This window comes from Miniopterus natalensis, chromosome 21 (assembly GCF_054644295.1).
Source record: "Miniopterus natalensis isolate mMinNat1 chromosome 21, mMinNat1.hap1, whole genome shotgun sequence".
Taxonomy (NCBI): domain Eukaryota; kingdom Metazoa; phylum Chordata; class Mammalia; order Chiroptera; family Miniopteridae; genus Miniopterus; species Miniopterus natalensis.
The window spans coordinates 11,050,936-11,065,131 of NC_142101.1; the positions used below are offsets into that span (position 1 = coordinate 11,050,936).

General features: G+C 53.0%; 1 protein-coding gene across 1 annotated transcript; it reads right to left on the reverse strand.

The window, feature by feature from the left end:
* Positions 1-2,039: 2,039 nt before the first annotated feature.
* On the reverse strand, positions 2,040-2,435 carry C21H1orf202 (chromosome 21 C1orf202 homolog). Its single transcript, XM_087829054.1, has one exon. The coding sequence runs from the start codon at positions 2,433-2,435 to the stop codon at positions 2,040-2,042; it is 396 nt and encodes a 131-aa protein (XP_087685180.1).
* Positions 2,436-14,196: the final 11,761 nt, after the last annotated feature.

The following is a 14,196-nucleotide window of genomic DNA, read 5'->3' on the forward strand; positions in this document are numbered from 1 at the left end:
AGACTTGCTCTCAACCTGATCTCTGTTAAGGAAAATCTGGTCTTTGAGATACAGGCAATACGATGGAGTCAGATGTTCACTTATGACCAAGTGAAGCATATTTCCGGTGGTTGGTTGGACAGTAATTTAGTGTTAGAGGGTCAGAAGATGCTGGGTTCTACTTAAGTGCTTTTGGGTGTGTTTTTCCAACCCTAAGGAGGGGGCCTGAGGGGTTGGAAGGTGGTGATGCTATTAGGGAGCCTCCGGGTGATGCCTGAAGCCCAGCCGACTGCAGCTCTGGCCCGCAGCAACAGTGCACGGTCCGGTCACCAGCCCCTGCCCAGAGCAGGGCGTACAGGGTCCAGCCGGCGACAGCACTGTGGACGCGGAGGTCAGCGCTGCGAGCCGTGTCCACGGCTGCTTTCCGTCACCAAACGGTTAGAAACCTGCACCGCTGCGGGGTCCTGATCCGTGTCTGAGATGCTCCGGAACTTTACGTTTGGAAGACGTGGGTCTGTTCGGCAGGTGGCCCTGCAGCCCGCGCCCCTTCTCCCCGTGGTCCTGGGAGCGCAGCTCCATCCTGACCTCGGTCGGCGCGGCCGGTACACGCGTCCTCGCTGCCCGGTGACAGCTGTTACCGTCATGAGCCCGAAGATGATGTCTGTGGAGTTGAACGCACATGTACTGTCACTCATAGTGTTTATACAAGAAATACCGGGAGTCTTCACTTTTGCTACCTTGATACAGCATTGGGCTATCATGTTAACAACATTGAAATACATCGATTTATTAAAAGATACTTTTCTAAGAAATGGTTTACAGCGCTTCTGGCCTCTGTTTCTGTTACGTGCTTGTGTCGGGGGGGAGGTTACTTTCCAAACCCTAGACTCCCACCGGCTCCTGCAGAGGCGTGGCCGCCCCACCCCGTCGTGTTTCTCGTGTGGTCGCGCGCAAGCTCTCCTCGCGCTTTCCCCTGGGGCGCAGGGCCGCGGGCCAAGTCCTCAGCCGCCACGAGAGCGTGACCGCAGCCCACGCGGGCAGTGGCGTCCGGGGGAGGGAGAAGCCCCCCGCATCCCCACCTGCAGTGGGGGGGGGGCCTGCAGAGGAGCAGCCCCGGGCCTGCACACCGGGCGGGGAACCTGCCACCCAGGCCTGTGCCCTTGAGCGGGAATCGAACCCAAGACCCTGCGCGCGCGGGCCAGTGCTCTAGCCACCGAGCAACACTGGCCAGGGCCGAAGAGAAGCTTTTGAATCAGCAAAAGGGCCAGTGGAGGAGAACGGGGGTGAGGTCGGAGGAGCCGAGCAGAAGCAGAAGAGGCTCGCAGGCGGCGAGGGCCCGGCCCCCCAGGCCCCGCACGCTCGCCGCGGCAGGAGGCAGGCGGGAGCGCGCGGCGGCTCTGGCCCGCTGGTTAGAGGGGCGGGCCGCGTGGCTGGGGGAGGGGAAGGGCGGCCCGGGCAGACCCGCGGAGAGCCGATTCTGGCGGCTTCGTCTCTTTTTCAGCTCTTTCGGCTGCTGCGCGCACTTTCACGGCCAGCGTTTTCCTTCCATCAGACGAATGAAGGGCCAGAGTGTCCTCAGCAAGTGTTCCACGACGAGGAAAGGAAGAGCCTGAAGCCCCCCAGGCGCCCGCAGCCGCCTCCCCCTTCGCTCTTTCCCTCTGGATCTAGTTTTGCAAACCGCGCGCCCCAGCCGCCGGCCGCCGTCTAACGGCGCTGCGCGGGCGCGGGGAGCGCGGCGTCCCGCCCGCAGCAGGTGCGCCCCTCGGTCATTGCGCGGACTGGGGCTGAAAACCACGCGGCTCCCACGCTCTCAGGGGGCGTTAGGACGAGACCACCCGGCCTCTCGGGTTGCGTGGGCCCCGAGGGAAGCGCACAGGGCAGAGCGAGTTCCCTTCGCCAAAAACTCAACACGGAGACGCCGGGGTTCAAATGCGTATCTCCCCAAAGTCCATGCACACGGGGCTTGTTTATTTCCATTCCTTGCCTTTGTTAAACAAAACCAAACCGGGGTGGGTGGGGCTGGGACGCGGGGCCGGGCTGGGGCGGCGGGTCCCCGCGGCCTAGGCGACGCCCCGCACGCGCTCCAGCAGCAGCAGCGGGATCTCCTCGCGCCGCTCGGGCTCCCCGCGCCTCCGCAGGTAGCGCCGCCACGTGGCCAGGCGCTGCAGCAGCCTCTGCAGGCTCGGGCCCCACGGGCCGCGCTCCGGGGCCGCGTCGCCGGGCCACGCGGGCTTGGCCTTCTTCCTGCGCCGGCCGCGGGCCGCGTCCCGCCGGAACAGCCGCCGCCAGAACCAGCAGCCGGAGCGGGAGCCGCCGTCGCCGGGGGCCGCGGGGGCCGCGCGCAGCCCCGCCTTCTCGGGCTCCCCGCGCCGGGGGCCGCCCCGCTTCAGCGCCACGGTCTCCAGCAGCTCGAGCCGACCCCCGCGCAGGGGGCCGCAGGGCCACGTGTCCTCCATGCGCCGCCCGGGCCTCTCCGGGAGCGCGCGGGGCTCAGGTCGCGGCCCAAGTCTCTGTCTCGGGAACTGACGGTCCGCGCGACTCCGCGAAGGCCTCGAGGACACGAAGCCGCCCTTTCTCACGCCTCGGTCCCCGTCTGCCACCTCCCGGGGAGTGGGGCGCGCGCGCGGCCTAACGCGGGCGTAGGTTGCCAGGGAAACGCGCGCCGTGACCTCACAAGGCCCCGCAGAGCGCGCGCTCGCCTCCCGCCGGAGCGCAGCCCCCGCCCCCAGCGACTGAGCCGAACCCCGAATCCAGAGTCCAGGTAACCCCCAAAGCGCCTGGGCGGTGCCCCTCGTCTGCTCCTACACTGGGCATCCACGCACGGGGCCCACCGACGCCGGGCGTCGGGCCCGGTGTGCGCCCTGGAGGCGTCAGTGTCTGGACTGGTTTCCGTGTTTTTCTGCCAACAGGAAACCAGAGTTTCTGGAAAGATCTCCTTTGGGCCTCCCCCAGAGGCCTCTTCCTTGTGAGATTATGATTAACTTCCTGCCCAATACTTTCTTTTCTGATCACAAACATAAGATCTTTTTTAAATACATAAAAGAAAGAAAACATCTTTTATCCTGCTTCTTTATAGCCTTGTTTGCATTTGTCAATGTTCTCTCAAGTTCAAGCAAGGAAAAGTTAAAAAATCGCAATGGCTCCCGTGGTTATTAGGCACTTTACCTAACAGTTGGCCTAATTGCTGTAGCCCACTGACCAGTGAGCGGGCTCCGCAGTGAGTCCGCCTGCGTTTGAGTTCTGGCTCCAGCATTTACCAGCTTTAACCGTGGGCCAGTTCCGCAGCCTCTCAGTGCCTCAACTTACTCATCTGTGAAAATCACAGTCCCACCTCTGCGGGTTGTTTTAAGAATTAAATGAGAAAATACACATAAAACATTTAGCACATGCTGGGCACATAGGAAGTATACAGTGAGTAAATTATTTTTACACAATCCTTACAACAACTCAGATGAAGGAAAATCCCCATTTTGCAGACTGAGCAAACTCAGAGCCTAAAGAGGTAAAATCATTGACCGGAGATGGCTGGCGTAGCTTGTAAGTTAAGGAGACATGATTGGAACCCAAAATCTTTGAACCTCAGGATATTAAATGACTATGCTGCTGTTGAGCTTTCAACTGTTCGCCCTACCAGTAGAGTGACCCCAATAGTTAGGGGTCAGCATTCAATATTTGTGTAGCCTCCAGATGTAAAAAACAGGAAGGGGGAAAAAAAAAACAAACCGCTATCCAGTCCTTATTTCTAGCAACCTTTTAAATTTCTAATAATCTGGGCGGGAGCCTTTCGGTTTGCGTCACCCCGGAGCACACCCTGAGTGGCCTCCGTTTGCCCCGCACCTTGCTGTGCCGCGTGGAGCAGGGCCCCGCGAGCCATTCCCCTTTAAGAAGGGTTTATGTTTTACGTGCTCCTTCCCCCTTCTCCGCAGGGGCCTCCTCCGTGGATTCCTGCTGTCTGCGCTTCCTGCCTCCTGTGCCAAAGAGTCAAGCGCAAGGTAAATCCTGACTGACAGATTCGGCTGGGAAAGGAACGACAGGCCCCAAATGGGACGTTATTTGCATGGGCCAAGATGCCAGCTGCCCACAGCCTGTGCTCCGGGCAACGCTGAGACAAAAGGGGCCAGGGGCCTGCACCCGAATGGTGGGACACCCTGTTGCCGAGGAGCTGGTGCAGCTAGGTGACAGGCTGCAACTGGGCCCTCCGTGGGGGGAGAATAAGGCAGGCAGTCTCATGCATCACCAGAACCGTGTCACCGCGGGCTGCCAGGGCGACAGGGGGCCAGTGGGAGTGGTCTTGAGCTCCTTGCAAGCCCCCTAAGGCCCTCATGTTCCGGGAGGATTACAGGGTGTTCTGCCAAGATTTAGATTCGGCTACAGTTCAAGCCTGGCCCGTGTGGCCTCTGTAATTATATGCAGGGTCCCCAGGGCACCAAGATAGAGCAAGTCGTTTCCCTGCACAGACCAACTCACATGCTTCCTGAATCTTCTTCCGGCTGTTAAGAGCTAAATTGTGTCCCACCCCCCAAAATTCATAAAATGAAAGGCCTAACCCCTAGAACTTCAGAGTGGGACTATATCTGAAGATAGAGTCCAACAAGGTAATTAAGTTTAAATGATGTCACGAGGGTGGGCCCTAATCCAGTATGACTGGTGTCCTTAGAAGAGTTTAGGACATAGACACAGAAGGAAGATCATGTAAAAATATAGGTAGGAAGCCACCATCTAAAAGCCAAAGAGAGAGGCCTCAGAAAAAAAACAAACCTGCCAACACCTGGATCCTGGCCTTCCAGCCTCCAGAACTGTGAGAAAATAAATCTCACTGATGTTTAAGCCGCGCAGTCTGGTATTTTATTATGTCAGCCTTAAAAAACAAACACAGCGTCAGACTGGCTCTGCTTCCCATTTTATTTGGCCTTAAAGCCCCCTCTATTCCTGGGTCACTCCATGCTCAAGACACCAGGAGGCACTTGCTTGGCATCCTAGTGTTCAGACTCCTGTGTGCAAAGGTTCCCTTAATGCAGCTCCTGCGAGGCCCGTGCCTCTGCAGCTGCTCTCAGGCCACCAGTGTCCCCAAGCCACCAGCGAAGGCCTAGGCAACCTCAGACACACCTCAGGCCTGGCTTAGAGATCGGAGTTTCAGACACCTGTCACCAAACAGCTGTCCAGTCCTCAAGGACCCTGGGTCTAGGATTGCCAGATAAAATACAGGATACCTAGTTAAAATTGAATTTCAGATAAACAACAAATAGTTTTTTTAGTGTGAGCATATCCCAAATATTACATAAGTATACTAAAAAGTTATTTATTTACTAGAAATTCAAATTTAACTGGGCATCCTATATATATATTTTTAATGTTTTTGTTTATTTTTGAGAGAGAGAGGAAGGGAGAGGGAGAGAGAAACATCGATGTGAGAGAAAAACATCAATCAGTTGCTTCCCATACGCCAACTGGGAAATGAACCTGCGACCTGGGCACGTGCCCTGACTGGGAATCGAACCAGTGACCTTTCGGTGCACAGGACAGTGCTCAACCAACTGAGCCACACCAACCAGGGCATGGGCATCCTGTATTTTTATTTGCTACTCTACCAGGGTCATGGGAGAGTCCAGGGCTCTCTCCATAAAGAAACTTTGGGGAGTTTTCCTCCAGGTCTCTCAGGAGATCTGGACCCAAAGCTGGCCAGAGTCTGGAGCGCTCTCCACATCCCCCAACCCCAGCAGAAGCAGACTCTTCTCAGGCCCCCTTGTCCTGATTCAGGTCCAGGAAGAGCACCAGAGACCTGGAGTCTCCAAAGTTACTAAGAGCTCACATTATAAGACAATGGTGCAGAAACCTGCTCCAGGATTTTAAAGAGGTGGCAGGAGATTTGGACATAGCCCTTGGTACCCTCAACATCCAGAAAAAGAAAGTAGAGCCCGTCCGGTGTAGCTCAGCGGTTGAGCATCGAAGTAGGATCCAGGAGATCGCGGTTCAATTCCCGGTCAGGGCTCATGCCCGGGTTGCGGGCCCGATGCCCAGACAGGAGCGTGCAGGAGGCAGTTGATCAATGACTCTCATCATTGATGTTTCTCTCTCTCTCTCTCTCTCTCTGTCTCTCTGAAATCAATAAAAATATATTAAAAAGAGAGAGAGAAAGGGAAGAGCACAATTATGAGGATTAGCTCTGGGGTCACATAGACCTGATTCAGAATTACCAATAGGCCTTGACTAAGTTAGGGGCGGTCTTATCACAGCAGGGGGGAACTGTTCCCACCTGTCTTACAGTGTCACCATGAGGAGCAAGGCCTGACACAGAGCACGTGCTTGATAAACACACTCCGCTGCTGTGAGATCCTCTCCATCCCGCCTGCTCACCTCTCCTGCCCCGGACCCTCCGCAGCACACGTGAGTCTCCTAACAGGGGTCCCCGCAGGGCCTTTGTTTCTGAAGGCCTAGCGCTAATGACAAGCTCTGTGAGCTCAAACTCCTGGAAACTTCCCAAGAAAATGTTTGATGCAGAGATACGGGGTAGAAGAAAACAGATGGCTTTGGGTTTTTTTTGTAGCATGAAGAGTGAAGGTCAGTAGCTCTGTAGGACACAGCACAGTGCCAAGGGGACCCTGCCCATGAGATAGTCTTGTCACCTCGACAGCCTTAACCCTCCCGCCTCAGACACCTGCTGACCCTGCAACCAGGTACTAGGGGAGCGGCGCCAGCCACACACTAGGACTAGAAGAGCAAGCCAGCACTCAGTTCCAGCAAGGCTCACTCGGTGACATCATCCCTATATGTGAAAGGGACATATTTGTAAGCAGAGACATGAGGTGGGAGACTGAGATCACCCAGGGTGACACCTGCCATTCCCCAGGAAACTAGGCCAGAAGTGGGCTATGGCGTTTGAACAAAACAGAACATAAACTTCACAAGGTGACCCTTCCAAAATTACTCTTTGGTATAAGAACCAGATGTTTTCTCCAGATATTCTGAGATAAAGTTGTGGATTTTTTTGGTTTTTTTTAATATATCTTTATTGATCTCAGAGAGAGGAAAGGAGAGGGGGAGAGAGAGATAGAAACATCAATGATGAGAGAGTCATTGATCGGCTGCAGCCCGCAACCCGGGCATGTGCCCTGACCGGGAATCGAACCCTGATCGCCTGGATCCTAGGTCGACGCTCAACTGCTGAGCCACGCCCGGCCGGGCCTGAGATAAAGTTTTGGTTAAATAAGTGCATCCTGGGAAAGGCCTGGTGTCCGTATTAGGAAAGTAAATTCTGTACCCAAGGACAGCGGGTGATTACACCCTGAAATGCGTGTGTGCTACCCAAGCACACACCGAGGGCAGCAGTCTCTCCCCTTGACCGGCGGTGGGTAGGTCTTATCCTCAGAATGTCACAGCCGCTGAAGTGTCAGTGCAGCCTTGCTCTCAGACACGGCCTTCCCTGGAAGCCCCCAGACCACGGCCTGTGGAAGCCTAAAGCATTCTCCCCAAGATTTCTGCAAATCCTTTGTCCCCTCGTTCCTCTTTCTGTATGTACATGCCTACGAGTTACAGCCTATGTGATGAGCTGAAGTGAGGCACTCAGAAGAGCGTGAAATTTAAAACACATGAATTGTTTATTTCTGGAATCTTCCATTTAACCTTTAAAAGACGGCATTTAAAAGACAGCGTCATCCAAACTCCATATATTTTCCAGGATCAACTGCGCAAAGAATGGTTTCTTTCCTTTTGCCTGTAAAAAAGAACGTACATGCTTAGGTTTCTGAGTATTTAATATTCTGGAACTGCGGTTGACCGTGGCTGAAAGCAAACCTGCAGCTAAGAGGGGGCTGCTGCACGTTTCTCTTGCCCCGTGAGCTCGAGGTGGTAGCCACCATCATCATTCATCGACTCCATTTTATATGTGATCTCATTTCAGCCTCACGAGGCCCATAGCACCCCCATTTCACAGGTGAGGACCCTGAAGTGTAAATCGCTGTGGAAGGCTTTATAGCGCAGCAGAGGGGACAGGCCAAGCCAGGGAAGGCTCGGGGACATCACCCCTGCCTTGAGAACCAGTTGGCAATTTGACTTGCCCTCCCAGATGGAAAATCAGGGAGGGGTGGAGCAGGCCTGGAAGGCTCGAACCAGGCAAATAGGGGATCTTATGTTCTTGGGGAAGGACGAGACACTCAGTCGGGTGTCTTGGGGTGGGAAATAGGAAGCCCTGGCCCCACGGAGATAGGGAACTGAAAGGAAAGGGGCTGAGACAAAGCCACAAGGGACTTCTGAGGACAGGACGTCGTTATCTCCAACCCCGGTGGCGAAGGAAGCTCCGTTGGCCTGGTTCTCACGTTAGCTGCTGTAGGGCCAGTGGCCTACGGTTTCTAAACATAATTGTGCTTAGTCTTTCAGTTCTCCCTGTGTCTTACGAATTTCAGTTGTCCTTTTGCTGTCTGTAATTTTTTTAGATGATGCCAGGGCACCTTGTTTGTGATTAGGAAGGTATCAATCGGTATTTTAATAGTCCCCAGGCAGAGCTCGGAATGGAAACCGTGGACAGCTCATATCCACGTGAGGTCAGGGCAGAGGGAACCCAGAGAGAATTTCCAAAGGAAAAGTGAAGCTCAGAGGGAAAGGGCCTGGGACACGGACACAGCCACGCTCCTCCACCCTCTGGCCCGGGATCTCCTCCGCCCAAGACCCGTCCAAGCAAGAAATACTCACCCTGTTGGACGGGACAGACGACGATTTTTCAGAACATGTGAAGCAATGCCTCAAGGTCATACCATAACCCGCTAGAAAATCAGGCTGGGAATTTGGATTTCTCGAATCCAAAGCCAGCTTCCACCTGTGAGTGAGAGCTGCCATCCGCCCTGGATCGCCACATGCACGGCCTGTTTCTATTACCCAGATAATGTGAATTTCAAATGCCTGACAGTCCTCGGCGCTGCGCAGCATTATAACCTGAAAATCTAGGGGGATTATCCAACCAGCTCCCATTCAGCAGAAAATTGCCAGCCCCTGAAATCACTGCACCCGGCAGACCTCCCAGTGTATCTTTTAGTGATGAGTGTTATCTTCGGCTCTATTTTTAGCTTTCCAGTCTACAAAGGCATTTGCAAAGACAGAGGACGTCTGTCACGGAATCTATTAAGTGTGAACTGCTCACCTAGTATCTCTGAGCTAGAAGCACTACAGTTTCTCAGGTTGTACCTTTTTTTTTTTTGGAAGGTAATACAAATAGATTTTTTAAATTTTACTTCTTTCTAACAGAAGGCCTAATGCTTTATAATTAGAACATTCCTCAAGGTCTGTCAATGAAATCATTAACAGAGCCTTTTTCAGGCATGAAGCTGTTGAGAAGCCTGAAAAACCAGGATTTGGTTTTCCTGGATATCAGGCCGACTGTGTCGCCTTTCAACTCCAGCAGCATCAACGCCGAATCGATGGAGATGATCCATCTACAGAAAGAGCCCTGTAGGAGTCAAGATTCAGGGGAATGAAAACTGCAATTAGGAGGCTAACGGAGGAGCTGAAAGAAGGGGGGCTATGGGATATTTGCCCAACTGGGGTAGGGCCTGAGAAGTGTGGGCTCTTTCAACCGAGGGCACCTTCCAGGAGGCCGGGGCACCACCCGATGGGCACCGGCCTAGGATAATGGCTTTGCACTACCTCCTGAGAATTTAAGTCCTGGGAGGTTATGGAGGGAGCCACGCCCAGGAGCAAAGAGAGCACACCCGTGAGCTTCTCCAAGCTGCCGGATGCTGATTGTCATGTTATTTCTAACCCCGGGCCACTCCCCTGGGTCCAACTAGGGGGGTCGGGGTCCTGATCACCCACACCCATCTCCAGCCACCACAGGTCGCAAGTGACATCAGAGAAACCGACCCCCAGCAGTAGGTCAGAGGGGCTGTCCCCACATTGAGGCCCAGCACACACAACACTCAAAATCCGAAGAAGCAGCCATGGGGCAGCAAAGGGTTTGTCCCAAAGCCCCGGCTCTGCCCCGGCCAGGGGGGAAGTTTCCTCACTTTTCTGAGCCTGTTTCTTCATATATAAAGCAGAGATTATTGTCTCAGCTTCGACAGCATGAGAATTGAATGGAAAGCGTGAAACTACTTTGTTAAGTGCAATCAAACGTGAACTCATGAGGAAACTGAGGCTCGTTGAAATGTATTAGCACCCGGCACACCATCCTGGATGCAGAAAGTACTTACTAAATATTTAAAGACAGGAGGATTTGTATGGTTATTTCCAAGTATGCCGCTCCCCACTCTCCCCACCCCGACCTGCAGCAGACCCTGAGATGAAAGCAAATGAGTCAGGAGGTGCAGGGTGGGAAGAGGGCCCTCTGAGCTCTGGCGGGGGCTGGGGATTCCGGGAGTGGTCTTTTGAAATATGTGGAAGTAAGGGGACCATGTGTCAGCCTTGCGTAGTCATCTGATGCTTTCTTTTCTTTAAAAAAAAAAAAGTAAAAAATCTAATCGGGCCTTCGTCTCCAGGCAACCGCGCTCCATCGGGTCCCATGTTGTGGCAGGTCTTTAATGTGTGAGTCATACTTAGAGTGAACTTCAGCAACTCCACGAGGAGCAACACAGCTCAGAGGCAAACTGATGAGAATTCAGAGGCATTGCTTAACCTTTGTTGTGCCACGGGAGTCTGGCGAGGCCTGTGGACCTCTCTAAGAATAAGGTTTCTATGCGCCTTAAAAGTCAACTACATAGGGTTATAAAGGAAACAAATCAAAGATTTTTAAAATTTGTGATAACTGCCCGGCCGGGCGTGGCTCAGCGGTTGAGCGTCGACCTAGGATCCAGGCGATCGGGGTTCGATTCCCAGTCAGGGCACAGGCCCGGGTTGCGGGCTCTATCCCCAGTCGGGGACGTGCAGGAGGCAGCCGATCAACGACTCTCTCATCATTGATGTTTCTATCTCTCTCTCTCCCTCTCCTCTCCTCTCTCTGAAATCAATAAAGATATATTTTTAAAAAAATAAAAATAAAATTTGTGATAACTGGTTTGTTTCATTATAAGCATACTTAGCAAGATCGAGCAGCGTGTCTAATAAACTATCTGAATGGCGAAAGCGATGAGTGCCAACAATAATCCACGGCATCTGAAACGGCGATAATGTGACATGAAAATGTGAGTTCCGTTGGTGAAAGTCACGGGGACTGCTAATGCCACTGTGCTCTGCTGACTGAATTTATATAAACGAAGGAAACGCTGGGTTTCGTTAGATGTTAGTAAACTGCCGTCGGGGTCCGCGGACCCTCTGAAATCTGTCCATAGTTCCCAGGCTCAGAATCCCTTCCTTAGAACCAACAATTCCAGGTTCTCAATAACCCACAGAGGATTTCCCTCCCCGCACGACCGGGATCAACTCACTGACTGATTGTTCGCTGGGCCATCAGGAGCCTGGTCTAGGCTGAGCCTCAGGAAGCCACACGAGTGGTGGGTGTGGAGGTGTCACGGCGAGAAATGAACGCAGCAGATGAGTGAAGACAACAGGGCTGCAGAGGGAAAGGGGAGCGTCCAGCCTGTGACCCGTGCCGGGGCCCCCCATCTCTCGCTCCACGCGGGGTCCTCAGGGAGGACCCTTCCCTTCCTTCCCCCAGTCCGCTGCAGAGCAAGTCTGACATCGCTCTTTATTATAGGCTCCGACCTGCCTTTTCATCCCCCTCCCCACCGATGCAAACATTCACCACTTGGGTGACCGAGGGCCTCCCCACCCCTCCGGCATGTCCCGCGAGGCGTCTTCACGTTGCTTTCCTCTGCCCAGGGGAGGCCTGCTGGCACCTCCGTTATCCCCCATCCCAAGGCCCACACCTCTTTCTGGCTTTCGGGGCCCTTCATGACCCCACCCCATTCTCTCAGCCAAGATTATTTCTCATCAGGACTCAGCAGTACTCAGCCTCCTCCTGGTGCACACACACACACACACACACACACACTCATTACTTTATCGATGCTGTGCCCATTCTCCGGACCGCTCTCCTCCCACCACTGAGCCACACTGAATCCTGCCCATGGAGACCCACTGGGCATCCTACATTGTCTCTCCAACCGGTCTCCAGATGCCTTGAGGACAGGGAACCGTATCTTATATTCCCCTTTATTTCTCCCTGGGCCTAGACCCATGCTGAGCCTCTAGGAAATGCATGTCACTGATCAAGGTGTGTAGCGAGGTGGGGACATTTTTATTCCGCTGGACCTCCCTGGGGAAGTGCTGCATGTGTTCAGGGGAGATTCTTAGATGAGCTCCTCGAGACCAAGAGGGAGGCCTCCCGGGGCATCCTCAAGTAACCAAGGTTACACGGTAGTTTCCAAAGTGTGCCCACAACAGCCCCGAAGTGGATTTTAACGAGCATTTTGAAAATGTGACTCCTGAAGACAGTATGGAGGGGTTTTTTTCCTTTGCAGGGGAGGGGAGAGGAGGTTTTTCTTCCTGAAATTATCCGGTCAGATAAATCCAAGGGACAGACTGAAAACAGTTGTGTAATCCCCCTTGCTCGGTAAGGAATATAAACGATCAGTAATTTACTGGTGAGAACTTAACATGTGAGTCAGAGCCTGTGAATCACGGTAACACATCAAAGGCCCCGACTGGGGAAATCTGAGTTATATCCCTGTACCCACCCTGAAACAAAAACCTTCCCTCCCACGGAGCTAAAAGAAAAACATGGGTTTTCAGCCATGAACTTGAACTTCTTTCCTTTATTTCTTCCCTGGTCTGGGGTGGCTGGCTCCTCTAGCACCTACTTTATTTAGGGTTTCCCTCTGTGTAGGGTGTAATTCTCACTCACTTGATCTCCCTCCTTCACATTTGCTGTTATTTCCCCAAAGATAACAAAACATTAACTGGTATTTTTTACAGTTTACAAAGCACTTTCATAATGATCTCATTGGAGCATCTTGACAACTTGATAGGAGACTATAAATTATTACCCATTTCTACAGATCAGGAAACTTGGGAATGAGAGGGGTTAGGTGACTTCCCAAGGTCAAGCGCCTGCTGTACCAGGTCACATCAACCAAATCCCTCATCGGCTTGTGGGCACCAGCCTGTGTGACTGTCCCAGCGGCCGGTGAAATGCTAACGGACGCAGTGAGCTCACAGGGAGTTTCTTTCGTGGCAAAGAGCATGGAAATTTCATCCTGACACCTAGTAGTTTGAACTCGGGAAAAACATGTTACCTCTCTAAACCTTAGTTTTCTAATCAGTAACATGGGAATAAAGGTACCCACTTCATGGGCCTATTGGAAGATTAAATGAAAGTGTGTGTGACGTGCTCATGATAGAGCCTGATGCAAACTAGTTATTTGGAGGGTGAAAATTACTTTTATTATGGAGAAAAGTTACAGGAGTTGCAGGTACTTGGCCTAGAAGAATTTCGCTGGTGATTTATTTTTTAAAATATATTTTTATTGATTTCAGAGAGAGGCTGCTCTGTCGAGTGGAGACGCTGGACCCGGGGTGGTTCACGTGAGGGGCAGGACCGAGCAGCACTCGAGAGATTTCATCACTATCCAAATGGTGCACAATTTAAAACGCATTGATTGTTTATTTCCGGAATTTTCCATTTAATATTCTCAGACCGCAGTTCAAACTGAAACCACAAAGAGTGAAACTGTGGACAAGAGGGGACGACTGTCCAGAGAAGCCCACCACTCGCCCCAGCAATCATCAGGTCACCACCTTCTCCTCATTGCCATGGGGGAGGCAGATTCCCAAACAGCAAAGGGAAGGTGGCCGTCTGTCCGCCTGGCCTGGGCCTGGGCCTGCCGCCTACACGGGTTCTGTGCAGGAGCAAAATGGGAAAAGATCACCCTCCTACCCCTCCCATCACAGCTGTGGAGGGTTTCTGCCCTCTGTTGGGCAGAGGAGCCGTCCTGTGTGCATGTGAGAGCGCACACGTATGTCTGTGAGCATGACTGAGCCTTAGTTATATCAGCATCAGTCTCTTCTTTCCTGTGGTTAACCGTGGGGATAAATGCACCCACATCTCCCTACTGTAAACTTTAAAAGCTGTTAAACGTTCAGAGGAAAGGGGCTGGGTCCTGTGCAAACCTTGCACGGCAGATTTGGGTGGGGGGCGGGGGGGAGAAAGTGACTGCTCATTTATACAGCAAGTTCTTTGGGTAATGAAAATATTCTAAAGTTGACGGTGGTGACGATTGCACAGGTCTGTGAATACGCTTATACCATTGAGCTGTACAGTTTAAATGGGTGACTTACATGGTCTGCACTTAAATC